The sequence below is a fragment of the Perca fluviatilis genome, chromosome 1, assembly GCF_010015445.1.
Source record: "Perca fluviatilis chromosome 1, GENO_Pfluv_1.0, whole genome shotgun sequence".
NCBI classification, from domain to species: domain Eukaryota; kingdom Metazoa; phylum Chordata; class Actinopteri; order Perciformes; family Percidae; genus Perca; species Perca fluviatilis.
In genome coordinates this window covers 24,398,021-24,423,038 of record NC_053112.1, presented here as the reverse complement: position 1 = coordinate 24,423,038, position 25,018 = coordinate 24,398,021, and the positions used below count along the sequence as shown (strand labels likewise).

Here is a 25,018-nt window from a genome sequence, read left to right as displayed (position 1 = left end):
CTTGTCAGCAAAACAGATGCTTTTACATCCAGCAGACACAGAGCAACATTAGCATTCACTTGGAGTTGTGTTTCTGGCCACCTGATGGATGTAAGTCCAGTAATTTCTCTCCTTTTAGCTCTGTTTGGGCTCCAACTCCTGAGGGAAATATCTGGCTCTTTAGCTGCTAAATGCTCCACTATGTTCACAAGCTAGTTGCTAACTGTCTGGTGCAGGGCAGGTAACACACAGTAACATACATCAAGCTAAGTTAGATCCTTGAAAGCTAATATTAAGCAGCTCATTCAGTGATACTCAGAGACAAACCCTATATGCTTAGGTTTCTTTCTGTGTCAATGTGTTGTTTCACAGTATATATGTGTGCTTACTGCCCTCGGCAGACTGTTGTTGGTAAAAAAAAAAAGAAGTGGTTTCTGAAAACAGGATACAGTCACCTGGATTGTATGTCAGTATCACAGATATTAAGTTCCCACTCAGGACTCAGACTGTGGACCAGACTCCACTCGTAGGTCCAGCCACCGCTGACATCATCACTACTGCCACTTGTGGTCACCTCAGACTGGGCGCAAGTATCATCATCTGCTTCCTAGTTGGTGGAGCACAGAAACACCTTTTTTAAGCATTTGGAGGAGTCAGTGAGAGTCAAACTGGTATTTTGACTCTTTTATTAAAAAATAATGATTACAATTAAGGGAAACTGCAGGGTTAAAAATGTCAAGTTGTCATTAAGGCAATTGTGGACTCATGCAAATGTGACTGTTTCTGGAAATTAACTGTTTATTTTGATCATTCCTCCTTTTTTCAAAGGAGCACAGTTATCACATTTGATCACATTTTTATAATAATGCACCAACTGAGTCACTTACAGCACATCATGAACCTGACAAAAGCTTAACACAGCAACTACCTGATGGCTGGTGTCTTTTAAAGAACAAAACACAAACCAACATAAACTTCCCCTGGAGACACAAATATTCAGCCAGCTAACATCCCAAGTCTAAAGATTAAGACATATTTCACTTACTGTGACTGCTCGTTGTCCTTAAGCTAAATCAGCTGTCAAGACTTTCAGCAGCTTCTTTTTTTTCCTCCTTCTTTTTTTTTTTCCCTTTTTTTTTAACAAAACACCCACAAAATAAAACCCCACGCCCCCTCCCCCCCCCTCCCTTCCCCCCCCCCCCCACCACAAACCAAACAAAACAACAAAAAAAAAAATCTTTTTAAGCTAGTCTCTGGACATGCTCATCATTATTTCATTGCTCTAGTGCTTTTGCATTACCAGAACCGCCTACTCAACTTCTTTCTCATCTTTATCTTGGTCCGTCCTTCAGTTCTACCTCTCATTAACAGGCAGACCACAAAAGTTTTGTTCGTTTTAGTTCTTGATCTCTTCACTGGATGCACGTTCGAAGTGTAAAATGTCATCTTTTGTTTTCAGGTGAAAAAAACGAACTTTCTTGACTTTATTCCAACGTTGTGTGAGGAGACATGTTTGCATGTGTCATAGGCATATCAGATTACAACCCATTCCCCAAGGATTGTAATGAGCCTTCATTAATTAATGATACAGAATCAAATGCCACCTTGTTGTATTATCCTTCTCCCACCTCCACAGTAGTTTCACTTGGTGATTGTGTTATAAGTTGACATCATCACAGTGTGCAACTTGTGGGACAGTTTTACCACATGCATTGAATGGTAGCAGGTCATTAAAAAGCACTTGACCCTGTTATTTATAATGTCAATAGATTTTGACCTCAGTATTGTGTCATCTTGATGCACCTCTATTCATCAATGTTTTGACAAAGATCACTGGTCACAAAAACATCAGAGCCTGAAGTTATCAAACTGCTACAAGTGAAATTTTGGACAAGGATAATGGACAAATGATAAAAGCCAAATCTTTCACTTTTACTCCTACTAGCAAATTTAGAGTTAAAATCTCAAATCTTTATATCCGTTTTCTACGTTGATCATCAACTGGTGAGGATGCTGACATTTTATCTGGAACCTGTTTGCTTTGGCCTCCTTTTTGTAATCAAGTATGATATTATGTGTGTAGCCAACACTAGGGGAAGAAGTATTCAAACCATTTACTTTAGAAAAAATAGCATGCCCTGCATTCACTTAAGTACAGTAAAAATACAGATATAAGTTCCAGCAACAAACTTTACTTAAAGTATCAAAAATAAAAGTACTCATAATGCAGAGTTGCTGCCGTCAGCGTTATTGAGGTGGTACTTTAATGTTGTCAAGGTGGAGCTAATTTCAACTCATTCATATACTTTTGGTGGTTTTAATCTGTAACAATGGATCATATTTTATAAGGTGATCATATGTTTAGTATGTAAATGTAGTAAAGCAGCAGTAACTAAGGTGGCGTCTTAATAGTGAGATCACTTGAGAGAGTTGCTCCTAAAGTTTACCTACATTTGCTGTACATACGGTGAACCACTTAATAAACATTATTCTTCCCTTTTTTTTATTGCCAAATTGTTTTAGAGCATTCTAACGTGAAATTAGGCCCATATTCACAAAACTACTAAATGATTCATGTACATACCCACTCTTGTGAATCGTCCCGTTGTGCAGCAGCAGCTGCAGCAGCAGTAATAATGTTGCTGCTGAGGTGCATATGATCCGGCCGCAGGCAGGAGCTGCAGCGGGAGGGGTCGAAGGTGTTGGGCTGGAACTGACGGCAGTAGCGGTCCTCAGCAGGGGGCGCCATGTCGATCCTGCTGAATCTGGGTATTCTCAGGCACCTTGCACTAAAATAGTCTTCATTTTAAATAGTTCTGGTGTGGTTATTTCCCAGGAGGCTTCTAGTGGCTCTTGGTCATTAACATAATATAAATAACAGCTATCATCAAAGCAATTGAGCTCTTATTAGTAATGATTAGGCAGGCTCTAAGAGATTAAAGGTTAATTCTTTAGTTATCTGCATTTTAATTGCTTATAAACAGAATAATATATATATATATATATATTAAAGTCTATTTGTGATGTTTCTACTATAAATAGAACCTCAGTCAGGCCTCAGTGTCAGTAACAATTTAATACCTCTTAAGAAGAGTTTGTGAGCAATCCTGTTGACTGAAACACACACTACTCTTGATGGGATACCTTTACACCTCTGAGCAGGAAATTGTGACAGTGTATAATGTAACCATTACATAGAGGGAATCCTCCAGCATAAGGTATCCATGTCAAGGTGCACATAGATATATCTAATAGTATATGACAAGTCACTCACCTTATGATTGTGGTCCAAATACTTCATTTTCACAGAGAAAAATGTTTGTGCTTATTTCCAAGAGAAGATCCTGCTTTGAAAGCTCCAGGATGTAAAATGGACTGGTGTGTGATCACGGAGGCTACATAGGCTGGGGTCTTTTATCAGAAAACAAACATTCATTGGTTCTCACATTGGCCCAATATGGGGACTGTGTCCTATCAAATATCATCATCTTTAGAAAGTGAACCATAGCTCTGACTCCTCCTGACAGATGTCTTATGGGTTGCCGCACAGATGGTAACGCTGACAGTGCAGCCACAAAGAGGAGACATAAAAGAGATAAGGCAAGGCTTACAGTGTCAGGGAATGAGAATTAAAAAATGAAATGAAATCATCATTTAAATGCTGATTCAATACAGAATAATATAATTATATCTTGAATATTTAAATATTTTGGGAAATACATTTATTTTCTTCCTTTCCAAGGGTGAGATGAAAAGATCAAAACCATTGTCATGTAGAAGGTCCCGAGCCAGCCAGTGGGTTTGAACCCTCTTGCTGTGAGTGCACCGCTGTGCTGCCCTGTTCCAACACAAAGAACTTTATTTTGAATTCTAATAGGCAGATCAGACAGATTAATGGGGAACATGAAGTCTTGGTTTGGATACTTCAGTCAGTATGAACATCATATAGCATCAATGAAGAACTGAAAACAACCGATGATCCTGTTAGGCTGTGTGCAAAGTTGGGGTGTTATATTGATAAAACAATATGCTGACAGTAACAAAGTTATATTAGTTTTATGTTGTTACAATGGAGCTGTAATGTAAAGTTCTTCCTTAGTGTGTCTCTGAAACTGAGGACAAACATGCACATTTGAATACTCACATTCAGTCTATTTTCACACACACACACACACACACACACACACACACACACACACACACACACACACACACACACACACACACACACACACACACACACACACACACTACATTTTGTGAAGGTACCACTATCAAATGAACCTTTAAGACACAAAATAATTAATTAATAATTAAACATCTTTCGCAAGTAAAATGACAATTAATGTAAGGAGATATATATATATGTTTGTCTTCTGCTGTGTGTGACATCCACGCTGTAGCTACATTCAGCTTCTCTGGCAGCTGTTGCTATGGTAAGAGAGTAGAGCCAGTATCCATGGAAATGCACTCGGAAAAGTTCAGCTGACACAACTTTAAACAAACAGGAAGATAAACTTTTTATTGACTGTATATTAAAGCTACTTCATGTTCATTATTAGGACATTTTGGAATCATTGCAATATCATCTTTCATATTCACTTTTTTTCTCAGTTCTTGCTGATATGAAATCTAAATTGATCAAGATTGCTTTTATATCTAACTGGTAAACAGGGAAATGAGGTCACCATACACTGACGTCATCAGGAGTACCTTCCAATCTAAGGCGTCTAAGGAATCTCACTTTCCTTATTTGATAGCTCATCGCTCCTCGGTTGAACCGGAAGTTGTTATGGCCCTCGTCTCAAAGCTCTTATTCCTGCCCCGAGGATCGAGGATCGAGGAGGAAGCCGTGCAGCTGAAAGGGTTGCTAGCTCCACCCATACAGCTGACGAATTCACGTGATGTTCAGGAAACAATGTCTCACCCCTCTTAAAACACATTTTCTCGTTTCCTCTCTCCTCCCATGATTTCCTCCGTCTCTGCCATGCTTCCCCTTCCTCATGCTAGCTATAGAGCTGAGGCATTTCCTTTCAGATCCTTAACTTGCTGGGGATTTTTTAGTGCAGCCACACATTATGATTGTTTTCCTTACGTGCCTCGTTATTGTTATTATAATACAAATTAAAGGTGGAATAAATTTGTGAGCAGTGGCCTGGTAGGAAATTGTGATTTTAAAGCTGGTACATGCTACTGCTTGATATTTAACTTATGTACACATGTGCAGGTGTCTTTTTTTAATTGAGTTATCTAAAAGCCTATGTTTTTCTTAAGCTATCGCATGTTGTTTGTAATTGTAATTGTTATTTGTAATTGGTTGTTTGTCTCTTCATCACTGTCTCCAGGACTGGAAAATAACATAAAAATAGAGAAACAAACTCTGTAACAAAGTGTCTCATAATAAGACCAATCATAGATGATTAATTAAATCCCCTTCAGCAATAACCTCAGTATAAAGGGCATTATTTGATCCAGCACTCCTGACCTTGATCCTACCCCTCACCCAAGGCAATTATTGATTGTGACCAGTATTTTTGCTCAACCTTATGAACTCAACAGCTTTATTCCTCTTGTCCACTGCTAGATCAACAAACCCACCTATTTTATAAATCTGCAGTATATTTTATGTTTTTATTTAAAGCACTGTAGCTGTTTGTCAAATCCTTCTTCACAAATGGGAGAGGAGCAGCTAATAGGAGCTTGTATATAAAATGTTCACATTGGAAAATACATATTCTCTATACCCCAAACACACTTCATCTGTAGCGTTACAGGTGTGCCATGACTTTAAGTTTACCTGAGATTCTATCAAATCATTATCAACAATCAAACAGCCACCACATGAAACTGCTGCAAGGTTTTTATTTCTCACATTTTATTGCGATATCACTTTGATCATCCCATTTAGCATTTTTTAGCAGTATATAAACAAATAATAAATGGTTTATAACACACTATAATGCAGTTGTGAATATGTAAGGACATTTATAAGTGACAGTTGTAATTGTTTAATTTATGTGTATGTCAACAGTTTTCCCATGAGGCATCCCCATCCGAACAGTTAACGAATGATTTACCTTTGTAGTACAACAGCTGAAATCATATTACACACATTAACAAATCCTTACAGTGTGTTATTGAACATATTAACTGTTTTTGTACAAATCATTCACAGGCAAGTTTAAAACTGTTTGTAGATGTCTATGTTCAAAAGCCATTAAGAGATGTTGAGCTTCTTTTTTTCATTCTTAAATGGTAGTTTGGAAAACTTTTCTAATGGATTTATCCCGGAGCTTTCAGTTGCATCTCATGGTCTTCACCAGCGGATGGAGTTTGATCAGTTGTCATGAAGATTGAAAATTTATTTGAAAAATATGATACATACATATTTTATATTTCATGTTTATTTTTTAATATGTTAAGACATATTTTGTATGATTACAACTTTATTGCCACTTGTCTGTTACAGATGCTTTACAAGAGGAGTTTTAGTTGTTGACAAATACAAATACATTAATAAACACTTGACAATTTTCCTTATATCTGCGTTCAACTACATATGATGTTACATAAATTCAATTTTATTTATAGTATCAAATCATAACAAGAATTATCTCGAGACACTTTACAGATAGAGTAGGTCTAGACCACACTCCATAATTTCCAAAGCCCCAACAATTCATAAATTGTTTATATACTGCTTATAAAAGTTAAATAGCGAGGGTAAAGTAAAGTGTTACTGCAAGTATTAGTGTAATGTTTTAAATCACTGTAGGAACACAGTGTGCAGAGAGAGTTAATGTCAGCACAGATTTCTCTCTGGTTCAACAAGACTTCAGTCTGGTCCTTTCTTGAATAATAGTTTTGTTATGTAAGCCTGTCTTGAGAGAAATTTAAGTAATGCTTGCAACACTTATTTATACAAAACCTGCCAAAAATGAGTGCAGGTTCTCAGAGTTGTTTTGTGTTAATTTTATAAAATGTTCAAGAATTCTCTGTTTAGGAAAAGTCATAGAAAACAAAATACACAAAACAATAAAGTGCATGTGGCATGTGTCTAATGTACAGAGCAACACGTATAGAGTTCTTATTTAGAGTAAATGTGTTTATCCGCTGGGAGTGATTGCCCTCCCCTCCTCCTCCCACCCCACTCGGCCTGCTTTTCTAAAAACACGTTGACCTGGATCAGCTCTCAAAGTGAGAAATGAGGCGTCCGCCTGCTTCTGAGTAAATTGGCTCTCATGGTATTTGAGGGGGTGTCATCAAGCAGGGCCATGGAGACGGCTGGCACTACACAAAATAGCTTCCATCGCTGCTTATCACATTTAAAAAGGACTGAAGGGAAGAGTTATTATAATAATCTTGAGGGCTTTTTTGTCATTGACCTCTTCAATGTGGTTTGCTCTGGGAAAAATCATACTGTATGTGTCTGTGTGTATTATTGTGTGCTTTTTAATACGAAGGGTGATAAGGAGACGTGATGGATGGTCCTGATGGAGACAGAAATACAGGAGTGCCTCCAGCAAAGTATGCTACAAAAATGCATTAATATCTCACAGCCACCTAGATCAGAGCTATTTCTTCACAGATGGCCGTGTTGGCAGTAAGGAAGGTCTTTCCTTCCCCTTAGCTCCATGCACAACTTAACACTCTAATTAGAGGGTTTTCTATTAGACACTTTTACAATGTGGCTGCAAAGGGAACCTGCTGAAACACAGCTATCTTCATGCTTCTGCAGTATTAATTTATTATTTTTATGTTATTGTACTATCATGTGTGCAACCCACATTCATTTCTAAAGTGTAAGTGCCACCGCATATTTGATTGTAAAACTTTGTCTGAATTGTTTGAATCATCAAACTACTACCTTCATCAACACAACAGCAACAACTCTTTCATCCAGACATGGAGGACATTGTGTTCCTTCGACTGGGAGTTATTGTCAGCCCACTTATTCCCACTGTGTGCCCACTTAGTTTATTCCTATGTTATACAGTCTATGGTTTATCCCCTAAACTCTGACCCTTGCCCACACTGCTCAGTCACTGTACCCCCACTTCCCCCCCTACGCAATGCAACTCCAACCTGTTGTCTTATAAAGCTAAAAAGAAAGGAGGTTTAAAAATAATACCATGTGGAGAGAGAGGAAGTGTATTTATATGCGAGAGAGAAAGAAAAGAAAACAAAAATAAGGTTTCCATGGAAACTAAAGAGATGGATCTAATTGGCAATAACACCTCAAAGAGATCTGAAATAAGAAACCGTAAAGTCAGCCTCACTCGCTGCCATGCTCAATCAACCTTTCCTATTTGATTTATTAATGCTTTTTCATTTATTTAAGACTGAGGGTGTTCAATCTGTTCCCTCCAACAAGTACAAAATGGTTTTGGCCGAAGCAGCCACCATTTCTCTGTTTTGTCTATTTCCAGGATGACTGGTTATCAGAAACTAAAGCAGGAGAGATTATTTTGGCACACAGGTAGCACTTTGGATTGATTCAGCATTACACCCACACACCCACACACACACACACACACACACACACACACACACACACACACACACACACACACACACACACACACACACACACACACACACACACACACACACACACACACACACACACACACACACACAGAACCGTCTGGACTGAAGTGCTCTGCAAATATCCACGTGTCATCTCAGAAATACCAGAATATATTATGACCCTTCTAAATCTTTTAGAGATGTTTATTTTTTAATTGTCGATTAATTGTATTGCATTAGTTTATGAAAGTTGTAAACCTCAACTTTCCAGACCCAGAACTCACAGTGACGTCATACAGAAAATAGCCTGTTTTGTCTTTTGATTTACCAACAGTCCCAATACAAAATATATTTCATTTACCATCATATGTGGGCAGTAAATCATCACATTTGAGAAGCTGGAATCAGCGAAAATTTGTCATTTTTGCTTGAAAAAATTACTTATTTTTTAAAAATTTTCTTTCCAATAGACTAATTGATTAATCAACGTATGACTGCATCTCTAGATTCTCTGTGACTTGAAGATCAACGACGAATGTTTTTATTTCCTCATTTTCAGAGTAACTACACAAATTAAGGTTCCTGCATTTGCAAAAGGACACAAACACAAATCACCATTATGTAACCTGTGTTAAACCAGACATAACACAACGACTTAATCACCTCCCTTGGCATGGGATTGCATGTAAATGAATGACAATGAGCTCAGGGTGGTCAGAGTGTCAACTAAAGTTCACTGCCATTCAACCTCTCAGTGAAAAGGATGACTGATGTTTTTCTTTTCATTAAAACTATTCATGTAATGACAAGTAAAGCACAAGATAGGAGCTGGGTTCAAAAAAGTAAAATAATAAATCATGACAGTTTTTACAGTGTGGTTGCTGGTTGGGTGATGCTGCTCAAGGCGAAGATGCACGACAGAGGAGATGAACGAGGAAGCAGTGAACTGATGGAAGTTGCAGAGATTGTAGCAATTACCCTCTTCTGCCTTTCTGAATATCTTCAGGAGACTGGCGATTCACTTATCATGTGCAAGTAATTTGTTGTCCAAAAAATGCTATGTTGTAAAACCCAAAACTATACTATACATTTCAACAACAAACAAGTACAATTTTGGTGAGAATATTGTATATATAGACCCAAGTCAAGTCCCAAGTTAAAGGTCCCATGACATAGTGCTCTTTGGATGCTTTTATATAGACCTTAGTGGTCCCCTAATACTGTATCTGAAGTCCCTTTCCCGAAATTCAGCCTTGGTGTAGAATTACAGCCACTAGAGCCAGTCCCACAATGAGCTTTCCTTAGGATGTGCCATTTCTGTGTCTGTAGCTATTGAGGAGGAGAGAGGGGGCGGGCCAAAATCTCTGGGCGGGCAAAGCAGAGAAAGGGGAGGTAACCTTGCTCCTTATGACCTCATAAGGAACAAGATTCCAGATCAGCCCATCTGAGCTTTCATTTTCTCAAAGGCAGAGCAGGATACCCAGGACTCGGTTTACACCTATCACCATTTCTAGCCACTGGGGGACCATAGGCAGGCTGGAGGAACTCATATTAATGTTAAAAAACCTCATAACGTGAAATTTTCATGCCATGGGACCTTTAAGACAAGTCCAAGTCCTAAACGTTGTGTTTTCAGCAGAGAATAAGTGCCCTTAAACTATTGCTCTTTCACATTGATTCCAAATAAACATTATGACATGTAAAGTCAAACTGATCAGCTGTTTTACAGTGTTATTCCTGTGTTACAGTTTAAATCATTTGTAATGTATGATCTGTCTGTATTTTGTTGACCGCAGCAGAGTCTTTATATCCAAATGTGTTACTGTAATCGGAGGTGTCATCCGTTGTCTTTAACTGACAAACACATCTCTCTCTCCTGATGATGAGGTGATTAGCTGCTTTTGGATTGATTCAAAGTGTTTCCATTGTCAGGAAAATGAAACTTTGATTGGCTTGACTTTTAATTAAAGTTAAAAGACTAAGGTCCAAGTGAAGTCACAAGTCACTGGTGTTAAAGGTGCACTCCATCAATTTTACACTTGAAGTTCAGTTTACTGATCATGGAGAGTGCCACTCTTTTTTCATAGAATATCATTCTGTAGCTTTAGAGGAGCTTCCTAAAGTCTAACAAAACAAAACCTGTGATGTAATCAGGGATATCTCAGCTCTGGTGTAGAGATTTAACATTTATAACAGAAATGTGTTTAAAGGTGTGGGCATTTACCAGGGGAAGTCTAATAGAATATGCTATGGAAGTGCATTATGGAAGATGTAGGATCAAATTCAGGATATTTTTTACTATTCTGTTTTTTGTGTCTTTTTCAAGCCTTCTAACTTTATGTAAGTGTAATACTAAATCACTGCAATTCCCCTTTAAATTCAAAGTTGAGTTCCATGTCTTTATTCAAGTCAAGTCTAAAGTCTAAATTTTATGATTTGAGTCTTACTCAAGTTTACAGTAAGTGCACACCTCTGGAATTGGGTACCCATACAAGTCTCTCTTGGAATATATATCGTAAATAAAAAACAAAATAAAAACAAATTCTCTCTTATTGAGACTTCTGATTTCACCATATAGAGCACCAATGACACACAAGCTTTTCTGTCCACGCCTTTGTATCTTGGGTTACTTTCCTGAAGATCTGAAACCATTAAAATCAAAAGTAAAATCAGTTTGTATTCTACAGACAAAATACTGCATTGCCCTTCAGTGAAAAAAACAACCTCAAGCCCCAACTGTTAATCAATGGCTGGAGCCTCTCAAGTTGTTTGTCCATGGAAAATGTACAGTGCCTTGCGAAAGTATTCGGCCCCTTGAACTTTTCGACCTTTTGCCACATTTCAGGCTTCAAACATAAAGATATAAAACTGTAATTTTTGTGAAGAATCAACAACAAGTGGGACACAATCATGAAGTGGAACGAAATTTATTGGATATTTCAAACTTTTTTAACAAATAAAAAACTGAAAAATTGGGCGTGCAAAATTATTCAGCCCCTTTACTTTCAGTGCAGCAAACTCTCTCCAGAAGTTCAGTGAGGATCTCTGAATGATCCAATGTTGACCTAAATGACTAATGATGATAAATAGAATCCACCTGTGTGTAATCAAGTCTCCGTATAAATGCACCTGCTCTGTGATAGTCTCAGAGGTCTGTTTAAAGCGCAGAGAGCATCATGAAGAACAAGGAACACACCAGGCAGGTCCGAGATACTGGTGCGGAGAAGTTTAAAGCCGGATTTGGATACAAAAAGATTTCCCAAGCTTTAAACATCCCAAGGAGCACTGTGCAAGCGATAATATTGAAATGGAAGGAGTATCAGACCATTGCAAATCTACGAAGACCCGGCCGTCCCTCTAAACTTTCAGCTCATACAAGGAGAAGACTGATCAGAGATGCAGCCAAGAGGCCCATGATCACTCTGGATGAACTGCAGAGATCTACAGCTGAGGTGGGAGACTCTGTCCATAGGACAACAATCAGTCGTATACTGCACAAATCTCCACTTTATGGAAGAGTGGCAAGAAGAAAGCCATTTGTTAAAGATATCCATAAAAAGTGTTGTTTAAAGTTTGTCACAAGCCACCTGGGAGACACACCAAACATGTGGAAGAAGGTGCTCTGGTCAGATGAAACCAAAATCAAACTTTTTGGCAACAATGCAAAACGTTATGTTTGGCGTAAAAGCAACACAGCTCATCACCCTGAACACACCATCCCCACTGTCAAACATGGTGGTGGCAGCATCATGGTTTGGGCCTGCTTTTCTTCAGCAGGGACAGGGAAGATGGTTAAAATTGATGGGAAGATGGATGGAGCCAAATACAGGACCATTCTGGAAGAAAACCTGATGGAGTCTGCAAAAGACCTGAGACTGGGACAGAGATTTGTCTTCCAACAAGACAATGATCCAAAACATAAAGCAAGATCTACAATGGACTGGTTCACAAATAAACATATCCAGGTGTTAGAATGGCCAAGTCAAAGTTCAGACCTGAATCCAATCGAGAATCTGTGGAAAGAACTGAAAACTGCTGTTCACAAACGCTCTCCATCCAACCTCACTGAGCTCGAGCTGTTTTGCAAGGAGGAATGGGCAAAAATTTCAGTCTCTCGATGTGCAAAACTGATAGAGACATACCCCAAGCGACTTACAGCTGTAATCGCAGCAAAAGGTGGCGCTACAAAGTATTAACTTAAGGGGGCTGAATAATTTTGCACGCCCAATTTTTCAGTTTTTTTATTTGTTAAAAAGGTTTGAAATATCCAATAAATTTCATTCCACTTCATGATTGTGTCCCACTTGTTGTTGATTCTTCACAAAAAATTACAGTTTTATATCTTTGTTTTGAAGCCTGAAATGTGGCAAAAGGTCGAAAAGTTCAAGGGGGCCGAATACTTTCGCAAGGCACTGTATGTACAGCCACCTACAGACATTTAACAAAAAAATTGAAGATGCTTCATGAATTACTTACTTACTGTAAACATAGTAACCCGACCTATTCTTTCTGATCATGAAATGCAGCTTTATTTTTTATTCTTAGTGTTTTTGTATCTGTGTGTGTGTGTTGCACACACACAGATCTTGCATCTTTATTCATTTAACAATACGAAGCCCCTAAATGCACATGTGGAAATTTTCTCAAAATTGTGGTAACGAAGTATTGCTAACGTTATGTGGCTAAAATTAATATTCATTCACAGCATTAAATCGGTTAACAGTTGCCTTATCATCTTTAGGTTTGTTGATGAAAGTATCAGATACATGTCTTTGTGTTTAAGAGGAAGATGAATACCTCCTCCTCGGCAGCCAGTCTGACTGGTACTCAGATTGGTTTGAGCACAAGATACTTTTCTCGTGAGTACGCAAAAGTATCTCGTGCACGCAAGAAAGTTTCTCGTGCACACCAGAAAGTATCTTGTGCACACCAGAAAGTTTCTCGTGCACACCAGAAAAATTCACTATGTCTCTTTAGGGGCTCCGTAAAAACCAAAACATACTGTATATTCAAATCTTTATATATTATGCAAAAGGGATATATGTACATTCACTACAAACTTCATGTAGACTGCCACATTTATCACTAAGTCTATTTAATAATTGCCATAATGCAACATGACACCAAAAGACACCATTTTGTACCAATATAGATACACTGTAAAATGCCTCAGAAACACACCTACACAGTCTCTACAGAAATATTGTAGGATTACAATAATCTTCACGGGTGTGTTTTGTTGGATGTCCGTGCAAGTCTGAGTGGGCTAAAGTCTAAAAATTATACAATCCACATCGCCACACTCTGGGGAAAACAATAGCATATAAATAGGAACATAATCAGAGCGCTCTCTCTCACTTAGTCTCTCTCTCTCCACACACACACACACACACACACACACACACACACACACACACACACACACACTGGCAGGGATCGGAGCAGAAGCACAACCACCAGGCAAGAGCGACTCCATTCAGCTACTATGGAGCAACAACACAAAGCTCAGACTGGAGGCATGTACAAGTTTGTGCAACAGAAATCTGGAAGCAGATTTATGAAAAAGGTGTTTGTCTATTGAGGGAAAAACGAGAAAGAAAAAAAGAAGAGAGGACAACAACTCAAAGTTCTTTTTATGTGGATGAAACCATTGTTGGTCTCCAAAGGATTCAGTCTACAGTTACACCAAGGTAAGCGTTTACAGCTTATTCTTATTTTTTGTTTGTTGTAACGTCTGCTGCCTCTTCTGGGATGATTTAAAAATGACTAATATAACCCAAAAAGGCTTTTTATGTTGTATTCATCAATAATTATAACTTGTTTACTTTCCTGACTCCACTTTAAATCTTAAAATTTCCAAATTGCATAATAATAATAATCTTCAACCTCGGCCTGCAATAGTTTGTCTGTTCGTGTTCTGTCTAACTTCTCAGACACAAACACAATCAATACTTTAACAAAACTTTCATGTGGCTGAGTAAGTCGACTGTAAAAAAACAATCTGGGGAGTGTAAACAGACAGAGGAAAAGATTTTAAAGGCCATAATCATTTTCAAGGTTAGGGTAGTACTCAGCTCCTCTACCACCCCTCCCATCTCTCCGCTCCCAGCTGTCGATTATTCCCGCAGGCTTTGGATTGATTTTCAGCACTGGACAGCTCCTGTGGCCTCAATGAGACCAAACACACGTCATAGCTGCTGCTTAGTTTGCAAACTTCCCTGTCATAACTTCTGGTTGCACTGTGTGAACCATTGATTGGCATTTAATACTCCTACAGTTACAGTGTAACAAACATGTAAACTTCACATTCATCTGTATTATTTTAAATCGGTATGACACAATTGTTGCACGTTTTGGGGCTGAGGCAACTACTATGTCCCAAATTCATAGTGTGGAGAGTATCTTCTATCAAACCCATTCAACTTTTGCATCTTTAAAAATTTAACTCATTTTTGCAGTGGTGCGAGTATTTATTACTTCAGTAAAAGTCACAATACCACACTATAAATGTACTCCATTACAACTATAAGTTTCCAAATTTCACTACAGCAAAGGTATATAAGTATTTAGCATCAAGCAGATTTGTCAGAAGATCCATTTTATTTTCTATTTTGCTCTTTACTAGAAACTACACAATACTTTGGATAACAATCAAAATAAATTGTGTAATTATAGATGGTGCACTAAGACTATATAAGTATTACGCAATAAGATGCTTTAAATCAAAAAGTACTGTAAGAGCGTCATATGTATCATATATGTTTTTCCATCCATGCATTAACAAGTAGACAGCATTTTAAGGAGGGACTAATTTAATAACTGTAGATTTGTGTTGTTTAATCAATAACAGTGCATCACATTTTATGAACTAAACATATGTTTTACATGTAAAGTCTTAATCTCAAAAGTAACTAGTAAATGGAGTAGCAGAAGTATTAAGTAGCAGGAAATGGAAATATTTAAGTAAGGAACAAGTACTTAAATTGTATTGAAGTACAGCACCTCAGTAAATGTATTTAGTGACATGCCACTACTGCAATATGATTGTTTTTGACCTGTGAAGAGAACAAATTAGCTACTCTCCATTGTTCATCTATTACTTTTTAGTGTTATTTGTAGTGTGTATGTGTGTGTAGAACACACAGGTCTCTATTTTTGCTTCTGTTTAGGACTATAGCACACAATGTGGACCCACTGCTGTCCTAAGAGATATAAAGCTCTTCTTGAATGTCAGTTTAAAGTCAGCGTGTTGTACAGAAATGCAGAAAAAGAGAAGAAAAAGATACAAAATCGCCTCTGAAAAACATGGCATGACCAAAAGTAACTCACATATTTTCCCACATTCCTTTGGTTTAAATCTTCTACTTCTCTGTAAATGGCATTACACGCTGTAGTAACATCATCGGACATCATAATCTTTTCATCTTAATATCACACTGTCTGACGTGGAAGACATCATATCCTTTCTTTCCTTATCCCTCAGTCAGCTTCTCATATAATCAGATTACACAAAAGGGCTTAAACCAGGTCACACAACTGCCATCCACCTTTGATATTGTTGTTTGGATTGGGAGATTAAGGGACATACTAATCTTTTAGATGACAAAGGCTTCCTACATTCTTTTCCTTTGCATGGGATTATGCTGGAATATACATCAGTTTAGTTCCTCTGACGTACCTGAATAAGAGCTATGTCAGAGTTATTCTTTATTTGGAGAGCGCTGTGGGGTAGTGGTGGTGTACTGCAGGTTTTGGTGCTTTGGTGGAGGTCACAGCCTATTTACGCCTCTCCATTTCTCCTCTCCTCTCCTCTCCTCTCCTCTCCTTTCTCCTCTCTTTTTCTCTCTCTTCTCTCCTCTCCTCTCCTCTCCTCTCCTCGGTCCGTTTATCTCCTCCTGCTTGAGATGTTCCTATGGAGATGGCTAATACAGTAACTATGATCAACCATTACTGTAATTACTGCCACTCTCCCCCAGGGATGCCATCATCTGAGAAATAAAGACATCAGCCAGGCATATACCGAAAGTTGGCTGCATTCGTGGCAATATTGAGTTACAATAATGACGGTATTTAATGTTTATTGGGGCGTACACTTATTTCTCACATACATTTTTGGCAGATTCACACAAAATATTTACAGTCATCAGCATTTATAAAACAATGCATTTACAGCCACAAACTACAACAAACATAAAAAATATAACTTTATGTTCTACGGGCAGTTCTTTTGTTTTCAATCTCATAAATTACAATGTATACAATTTTAAAATTAACATGTTTCAATGAGGAAGCATGAAATGAATATGAATTAGATTTACTAAAACAGTAACTTCAAACCAGTAAAATGGACCAGAATAATGGTCCTGCAACACATGCTGTGATGTTTATAATGTTCATTTTTTTCTTGAGAGAAGTTTATCTAATTTTTAAAGTTATAGTTTGTGTTTTGATAAAAACAATCCAAACTCAAGGTCTGCTAGATAGTTTTAAGATGGAGTTTGCTCAGTTGTCATGGAGATGAATCACGACATGATATCACCCATAGCACTTTTAGTAGTTCTTGTCCAGGTGGGCCCAAAAGCAAAACTAGTGTGCTATGAGTGTGGATGGATTTTTCTTGGTAGTGCTTGTTGTTTGTATACAATTCTGTTACACTGATGGTCCTCATGGCAACAACACTTTAATATTATGCTTCAGTATATTATCAGGTATCTCCCCTATTTTGACCAACAGGTAGACAAAAGAACAGCTCAATCAACACCTCTCTGACATTTCACCAACAATTAATACAGTCAGCTTTACAAAGGTATCTGACTATTGTGTGGATTTTGGAGTTTTGTTTGCATGACACTAATGATGACAATTATCATTCTTCAGAAGATTCTGCACTCCACAGTATTCTTTAGCTAATGACTTCTTCTTTGAAAAATGGAAATAAAATAACACAATACAATAAAACTGTATTGACCACACCTTTGTCCAATGAGCGACCGCAATTACATATGAAAATGCAGCAGTTCCATTTTGATTTCTTTTGCCTCTTTACTGCGAACTAAGCAGTGCTTTATAGTGTGATAAAAACTGAAATTAATTTTGTGACTATAAAGAACAAAAACCTTCTCAGGGTAACCTTTAGGCTTGTAGAGTTTCTCTTCTTTCTTCTGCTATTCGTTGCACAGCTTATTTGTTAGTTGATCTGTGTTGTTCTGTCCTGATCCCACACATGATGCTGCTGGCACTGACATGGGACTGACCTGCGTGACTATATTGGTTGGCATCTAAGGACTCTGTAAGAAAAGGTTGTGACTTCATGTAGAGGACGCTCTCGTCCAGCTGTGGGAATTTGAGCTGATGTAATTATCTGCCCTTTTGGGATTATCCAGTCGAAAATCACTCTTCATCCAGCCAATCAGCAGCCAGTTCTTAACATCTGTCCTTGGTTTAACAGGAAAAAGAGTCTGGAAGCATCACACACAAGGGTTGCACACGGCCCACATTACATGACTTTAAATCCTATCAAAATCTGTACTTGGGTGTGAGTTTATTTGCATCAGTGTGTTTCTATTTGCCCGTGCTTGTTATTTCCGCCAATATTGAACAAAGGCTTTTAAACTGCAGTTGTCAGAGATTTTCCAAAGACAATCCAGTGTTACCTTTCATTGTCAACTAATTTATATCATTCAAAGTGATTCACTTGCAATAAAACAAACCGCTGTTGCCCTTTTGTATTGTGTGTGGATAGGCCTTCTATTGGTTATGCAATCCGGGGCTTTTTGGTCCTCCTGGTTATCAGCTTGCTGACGTAATAAACCGAACAGAATTACCTTCCAAACTTGTCATCAGGCCAAACAGTAGATCAATTGTTCCTCTAGCAGTAGATTACCACGGATTCATCTCTTTTTTAGACCTTTGTCCCTTCCAATGCCTGTCTGGTTTTCCACCCCTGGTTGGCCTGAAGGTCCCTAAGGCTAATCACTAGCAATGACCGAATCAATAAGCTTTCATTACACATAACAATCTGGTCTGCTCTGTACATTAGGGCAGTCAGGGAAATATTAGATTCTTCAGATATTTAGGCATGCTAGCATCATGGCGCTATGAACAGTCGCGTGGGAACGTATTTGGACCAATGGGGGTGGGGGGTGGGAGGGGGGGAGCTTATAATAGGTCTATGGTTATCTCGCTTTGCCAGACCTTCCTCCACAGCGCTGCGGAGGTCTGGCTAGTCCACACAGCATTCCAGGATGGTAGAGAAATGTGCTGTGGTTTATTGGCATTTCTTTAAACCAATCACAATCGTCATGGGTAGCGTTAAGCAGCCGCTGCAAAATAGCCTCGGGAAGGAACTTGTTTTGGTGGAACATTTGTACGTTCAAGAGTAGTTTTAGTCGTGCAACAGAAAACAGATAGTCTAGCTACAGTAGCTGTCTGGATTTACCCTGCAGAGATCTGAGGAGCAGTTAACCATAGTCCTCATAAATCCACTGGAGTTTGAAATTCCAACACAAAGAAAGCGGAAGGTAACAGACGTCCGGCCGAAAAGAGTGAAATCCAGCAAAATTTTCGGCAGCAACATAGTAATCCCAGAAGTGGAGCGTCGTGGATATGGACTAGGTGTATGGTGACCAGACATCCCTGTTTTTGGTGGCCTGTCACCGTTTTTAAATGTGTGTTAAAAATACATAGCAAGCCTTGCTGTTTTAAGTAAAAATGTCTAAAAACTGGGTAACAGAGTTTACAAAATGCATGGTTTATTTATGATTTAATAACCTCACATCAGTAAACTCCTTAGCGTCTTTGTCCTCTGAAAGCTAACAGCTGTGCTGTTCCAATACTGTCCTGTCCCCGGTGCGATAGTAGCCCTTAGAAAAGCTTTTCTATCCAGTCTGGAACTCATGCTTATTTTCGGGGACTTGTGTACAATAAATCCATACTCTTAGATCCAATATTGATAGTCTTGTTGTCCATACTTTATTTATTATCGACCATCCATTAACTTTTACTGTCGTTAGCTTTGTTGCTAAAAAAACTTATTAACATTCCTATGAGAGTCTTAACCAAATCAGAGGTTTGTTTACGTCTTTGTGAGGCGGGTCAATGCATATTCTTTACTTCCCATCAAATACAGTCGGAAAATGCATAGGTGACTGACCCAAATGCTCTCTGGCTCATTGCAGACAGGAACTGTTTGTTTACAAGTTTAAGGTTGTTGCCAAGTGAAAGCTGCAGGAGCTGCAGCAGCTACCATCAGGAGTGGGGAGGGGCTGCATCCCCTAAAGCCCCCCACTTCCAGCGCTGGGGGCTATGGATGGATTTGTTGGTCCCCCGCTTTGTTCCAGAATGAAATATCCCAACAACTATTGGATGATCTGCCATGAAATTTAGTCCAGACATTCTGGTCAAATTTTCAATCCCAACAAAGATGGAATAGAAGTGAGATGCCTCACTCGGTAGCTAAAACAGAGAGCTCAACACACAGGGTGAAAAGAGGAGCTGCAGCAACAGTTATTTTTGTTGCAGTACAACAAAAATATGGTGTTTTTTGAAAATTAAACCATGTAAACCTATTCTGATATAACCTCTAAATACAATTATGAACCTGAAAATGAGCATAATATGAGCACTTTAACATTGTCATTATGAGCATGTTAGCAAGTTTGAACATTTAGCTCAAAGCACCACTGTGTGAGTACGGCGGCACAGAGCTGCTAGCATGACTGTAGCCTTGGTGATTTGTTTGTATCCAGGAATTAGCCATCTTTTTAAACAGTTTTGCTTTGTTTACCTTCACATTTTGAATGTACTTAAAATCACCATTCGGATATTCTGTGTTCACAGAAAATGTATCATGAGAAGGCAACACTGATAACGAATGCAAGACAGATCTGAGCTCATACTGCCTCCCTGTCCAGCAACACTACTTTAATGGTTGGAACTGCCCGCCCCAACCTACATTACTGCCCTCGCAGACACAGCCTGATGATTATCGGTGCCATGGGAGCGGTGCGAGTCAATAGGTAAGAAAGCATGGGGAATAAAACTATGTCAATGGCCTGTTTTAACTGCTTTATTGATGAAAAAATACATTTTAGGTTATTTCTGTTCTTTTCACCTAGGAAAAAAAGTCCAGTCATTAATTGAGTTGTCATGCTACTGTTGATTCTGTGTGTCATAAGAGCTGTCTCTCTTCTCTCTACTGTCTGCAGTTTTTACTGCTTTTATCGTTGATTGGATTTCCAATACTTTTATTCTTAACGTCTTTGCTTTAAAGTATTGCCTGCAAGGGGACTACAGATGAAAATTCTGGGCATATTTTCTGAAATGTTATTAATATACTGTCTCTATCAAATAAAGTAATAAACTAAACTACAATTAAATTACTGCTGCAATCTCAAAATAACAGCAGAAATATATGTTTTCAGTTTATAATGGTTAATAATGTATTAATAGATCAATTATAAGTCATTATTTACATCATTTGGGTTGCTGGGTTGTGAAAAATGTCCACTCCATAATTCATCAGGTAGACCCAATTAGACCATTTAACTTTTTACCACATGGCTGCATGACAACACATTTATTAACTATTTATTAACATTTACAACTTCAGACTTGATGGATTATCACAAAAACCATCAATACCATTTATATTTCCAGAAATATTACTTTGCTGACATTTTTCGAGAAAGCCATGACCCTGTATTGATGTGTTAATTAGTGCGTGTAACTGCAGAATTGATAGTTTATTGCCCTTTATAAAAAGCTTATTAACATTTATATCTGCCGACTTAAAAGCTTATTAGAAAGCGTCAAATTCATGAGAATTTATTAATGGCTCGAATTTTAAATCTAGTTAATGACACTGATTGATAAAGAATAAAGTAAATGGTTTATAAACTAGTAATAAAGACTTTAGTAACGATTTATAAATCCTTCATAAAATGTGACATATGAGAAAAGGGTACCAACACATCCAACTAACTGTTCACAATCGTAACTTAGCAACCCTAAATATGCAATGCAGGTCTGTCAACCTTTGCATTTTATACGATTGCGTCCAAAATTCCATACTAACTAAGTATGTGAGATTTTTTAGTATGTCCGAAATCTTAGTATGAAACCAATATTATCATATTACTTATTATATTGTATTGTTTCCAAACGTTACCTATTCTTTCTCTTGTTGGAATTGTCCTTTGTCAAATGTACTTTCATTGTTTTTGTTTCCAACAGTTTCTTTGTCTCTGTAAAGCACTTTGAGTTGCCTTGTGTATGAATTGTGTTACACAATTAAACTTGCCTTGCCTAGTACATCCACTGTGTAGTAGTTCCGTGTTGCGCGCAAGCCAAGCCTGACTGTTTTTAGAGTTTAATCTTATGTTAATTGCTCTGTATTGCTCTTTATTGGATTTGGGGAAGTTTACACACCAGCAACCCCAACCCAATGTTACCCAATATGGTTTTATGTTCACCAAACTCATCCTGAAAGCCTTTTCTCTTGTAGTGTAATGTTAAAAATGTTAGAAAATATGGACAAGCATGTAAACTAAGCAGTCAAACAGGTCTGATCTTACATTTTGAATTTTTTTCTTATCATACTTATTAGAATGCAGAGTTTGACAGTGGTAGCAATAGGGACCAGCTTGATAAACTTCAGTTCCCCTGACCTAATTTTCTCCCCTCTGCTTTTCAAGATACAGCATCGTTTCCACAGATGAAGATGCCCTGAAGATCTCCAGCCAGGGTCTCCATAATGGCCACAGTCCTTTGACTCAGCAGTCACTGTCGGGGGCCTGTATGCTGGGTGAAGAAGGAGGAGGAGAGTGTCCAGAAAGTGATGACGGAAGAGGGGCTTTGTCTTTGAGAGTGACAAATGAGCCCATCATCCACAACAGCTGCCGTGCTTCACCTTCATGTCGTCTGGGCCTAGATCTGGGCACCGGCCGCCTGCGCAGCCGCTTTGTGAAAAAGAACGGCCAGTGCAATGTGGTGTTCAACAACATGGAGGATAAGCCACAACGATACCTGGCTGACATTTTCACCACCTGTGTGGACATACGCTGGCGCTACCTGCTGCTCATTTTCACCACCACCTTCCTTTTGTCTTGGCTGGTGTTTGGCCTGATCTTCTGGGGAGTGGCGCTTGCTCATGGAGACTTTAACCTTAAGGGAGGGGATCCTCGAAGCAATGTAGAGGATGAAAAAGACGAATGGCGGCCATGTATTCTCCACATCCAGGGTTTCATTGGGGCGTTCCTCTTCTCCATAGAGACCCAGACCACCATTGGATATGGTTTCCGGTGTGTTACTGAAGAGTGCCCAGTCGCTGTGGTGACTGTGGTGGTCCAGTCCATCATGGGCTGCATTATTGACTCCTTCATGATTGGGACCATAATGGCAAAGATGGTGCGGCCCAAGAAGCGGGCACAGACCTTGCTGTTCTCGCATCATGCCGTCATAGCTCTGCGAGATGGTAAGCTGTGCCTTATGTGGCGCCTTGGGAACATGCGCAAGAGCCACATTGTCGAAGCACATGTGCGGGCTCAGCTCATTAAGTCGCATGTGACGGCGGAGGGCGAGTACCTCCCTTTAGAGCAAACAGACATTGATGTCGGCTATGATGATGGGCTGGATCGGCTGTTTCTGGTGTCACCACTGGTCGTGGTCCATGAGATCAACAAAAACAGTCCTCTGTATGACCTAAGTTGCTCTGACCTGCTCAAGGAAGACTTTGAGATTGTGGTCATTCTGGAGGGGATGGTGGAGGCCACAGCTATGACCACACAGGCCCGGAGCTCCTACCTGGCCAAGGAGATCCTGTGGGGTTACCGTTTTGAGCCTGTGGTCTTTGAAAAGGGTAACCGCTACCACGTGGACTACTCTCGCTTTCATAAGTCCTACGAAGTGCCATCTACGCCTCGCTGCAGTGCCAGGGAACTGAGTCAGATGAAGGGTCATGGCAGACAGTCTTCATCCTCCAGCTCGACTTACTCCCCATCTCCATCACCATTTGCCCCGAGGGCATCTCACCACCTCCTGGGCCCTCACTCCCCCAGTGCTTTCTGCTACGAGAATGAGGTAGCTTTGTGCTGCGGGGACGACGAGGATGAGGAAAATATGACAGAGAAGCTGGGGAGCCTAAATGTAGTAAGTGACAGAGAGGTAAAGATGAGAGAGGACATTCACTTGGGTTTTAAAGAGACATTTGTGGAGGAGCAGACAGTGCAGATGCTGTGTGTTCTAGACACAGAGAATCAGATCAGCCTTGACAGACTACAGCCCACCCTACCGTTATACATCAGCAGAGAGTCAGGAGTTTAATCAATTGTAATGGCTGCCCTTCCATTTGTTTCCTCTCTTTGTCTGTGTGCATCCAACCAAAGTATTGAACTAGTGTAAAAATAAAAAAGACTTAGGACACAATTTAAACTATACATCTGGAGGAAGAGAAGGTTATTTATGCAGCTGTCACAAAATCCACTCAGCTTTAGCTCGTAACTTGGTCTGGGTTTTAGGTTTTGTATACTTTCAGTTGTAACATCAGCATCTAAACAATGCACACCTTGTCTACTTTTAAATATGGTGACTGAGTATTTCTCTCAAATCATGAGGCATCTTGAAAACTTTATTGCTTTCTTGTTTTATTCAATGTTTGATTTTTGTAAATATGATATGCTTGTGTTTTAATTTTGAAATGCTTATGCATCATATACAGATAAATGTTATGAGAGAAAAATCGATTTATTTTAAAGGAAGCATGGCACAAATGTTCAACTTCAACACACTTTCTTACTCTGTGTAAAAATAAATTATTTCTGTATTTTGAAATTCTGTCTTCCTGCCTGCCTGAGTTGTTACTTTTCACGTTTGATAAGCCATTTATTCCATCATGATAGACAACATGAAACAATTCAAACGGTTAGTCAAACATGTACAGTTGAAGAACATGCACTTTATTCTTACTTTTATCACTATTATACAAACACTTTGGAACAGTGTGTTGTTTTGTATGAACAAAGCACCTAATAAACAACAGTATTTACTGTTAATATTGGAATTGCCTCTGTTGAGTCTTTTTGCACATTTTCTCACTGGTTCAACAGCCCAGCCATGCTAATTACCACCTGTTTCTGATTGGACGAGGTCACACAAACCTTATTTGTCTTGACTTTGGATCAAAACATGGATGGTTGCTCTTTCTCTCTTGGCTGGCATCTTGGCTGGATTACTAATTAAGGTAAACATTATACCCATTAAACATTAGCATGTTAGCATTGTCACTGTAAGCATGTTAGCATACTGACGTCAGCATTTAGCTCAAATCCTCACAGACCTGCTAGCATTGGTGTTGACTCTTAGTATTGTTGGTAACTTGTCTGGAAACCTGCAACACTCAAGTACAATGTCAACTGGATTTCACGTTATTATTAATCGTGTGATCCTATGTGTCCAGTGTCAAAATCTAGTTCTGTGTGTTTAAACACAACAGAAAGCAAATTTTAGAGGCAGG

The 25,018-nt window shown here is 38.8% G+C and overlaps 1 protein-coding gene across 1 annotated transcript; it reads left to right on the top strand.

Annotated features, from left to right (window-relative positions):
* The first annotated feature begins 13,910 nt into the window (after positions 1–13,910).
* Positions 13,911–24,565, top strand: LOC120569117 (ATP-sensitive inward rectifier potassium channel 12-like). The gene is made up of 3 exons (XM_039817000.1): positions 13,911–14,198; positions 20,347–20,525; positions 22,203–24,565. The coding sequence occupies exons 2-3, from the start codon at positions 20,434–20,436 to the stop codon at positions 23,827–23,829; spliced, it is 1,719 nt and encodes a 572-aa protein (XP_039672934.1). The 5' UTR covers positions 13,911–14,198; positions 20,347–20,433; the 3' UTR covers positions 23,830–24,565.
* The last annotated feature ends 453 nt before the right edge of the window (positions 24,566–25,018 follow it).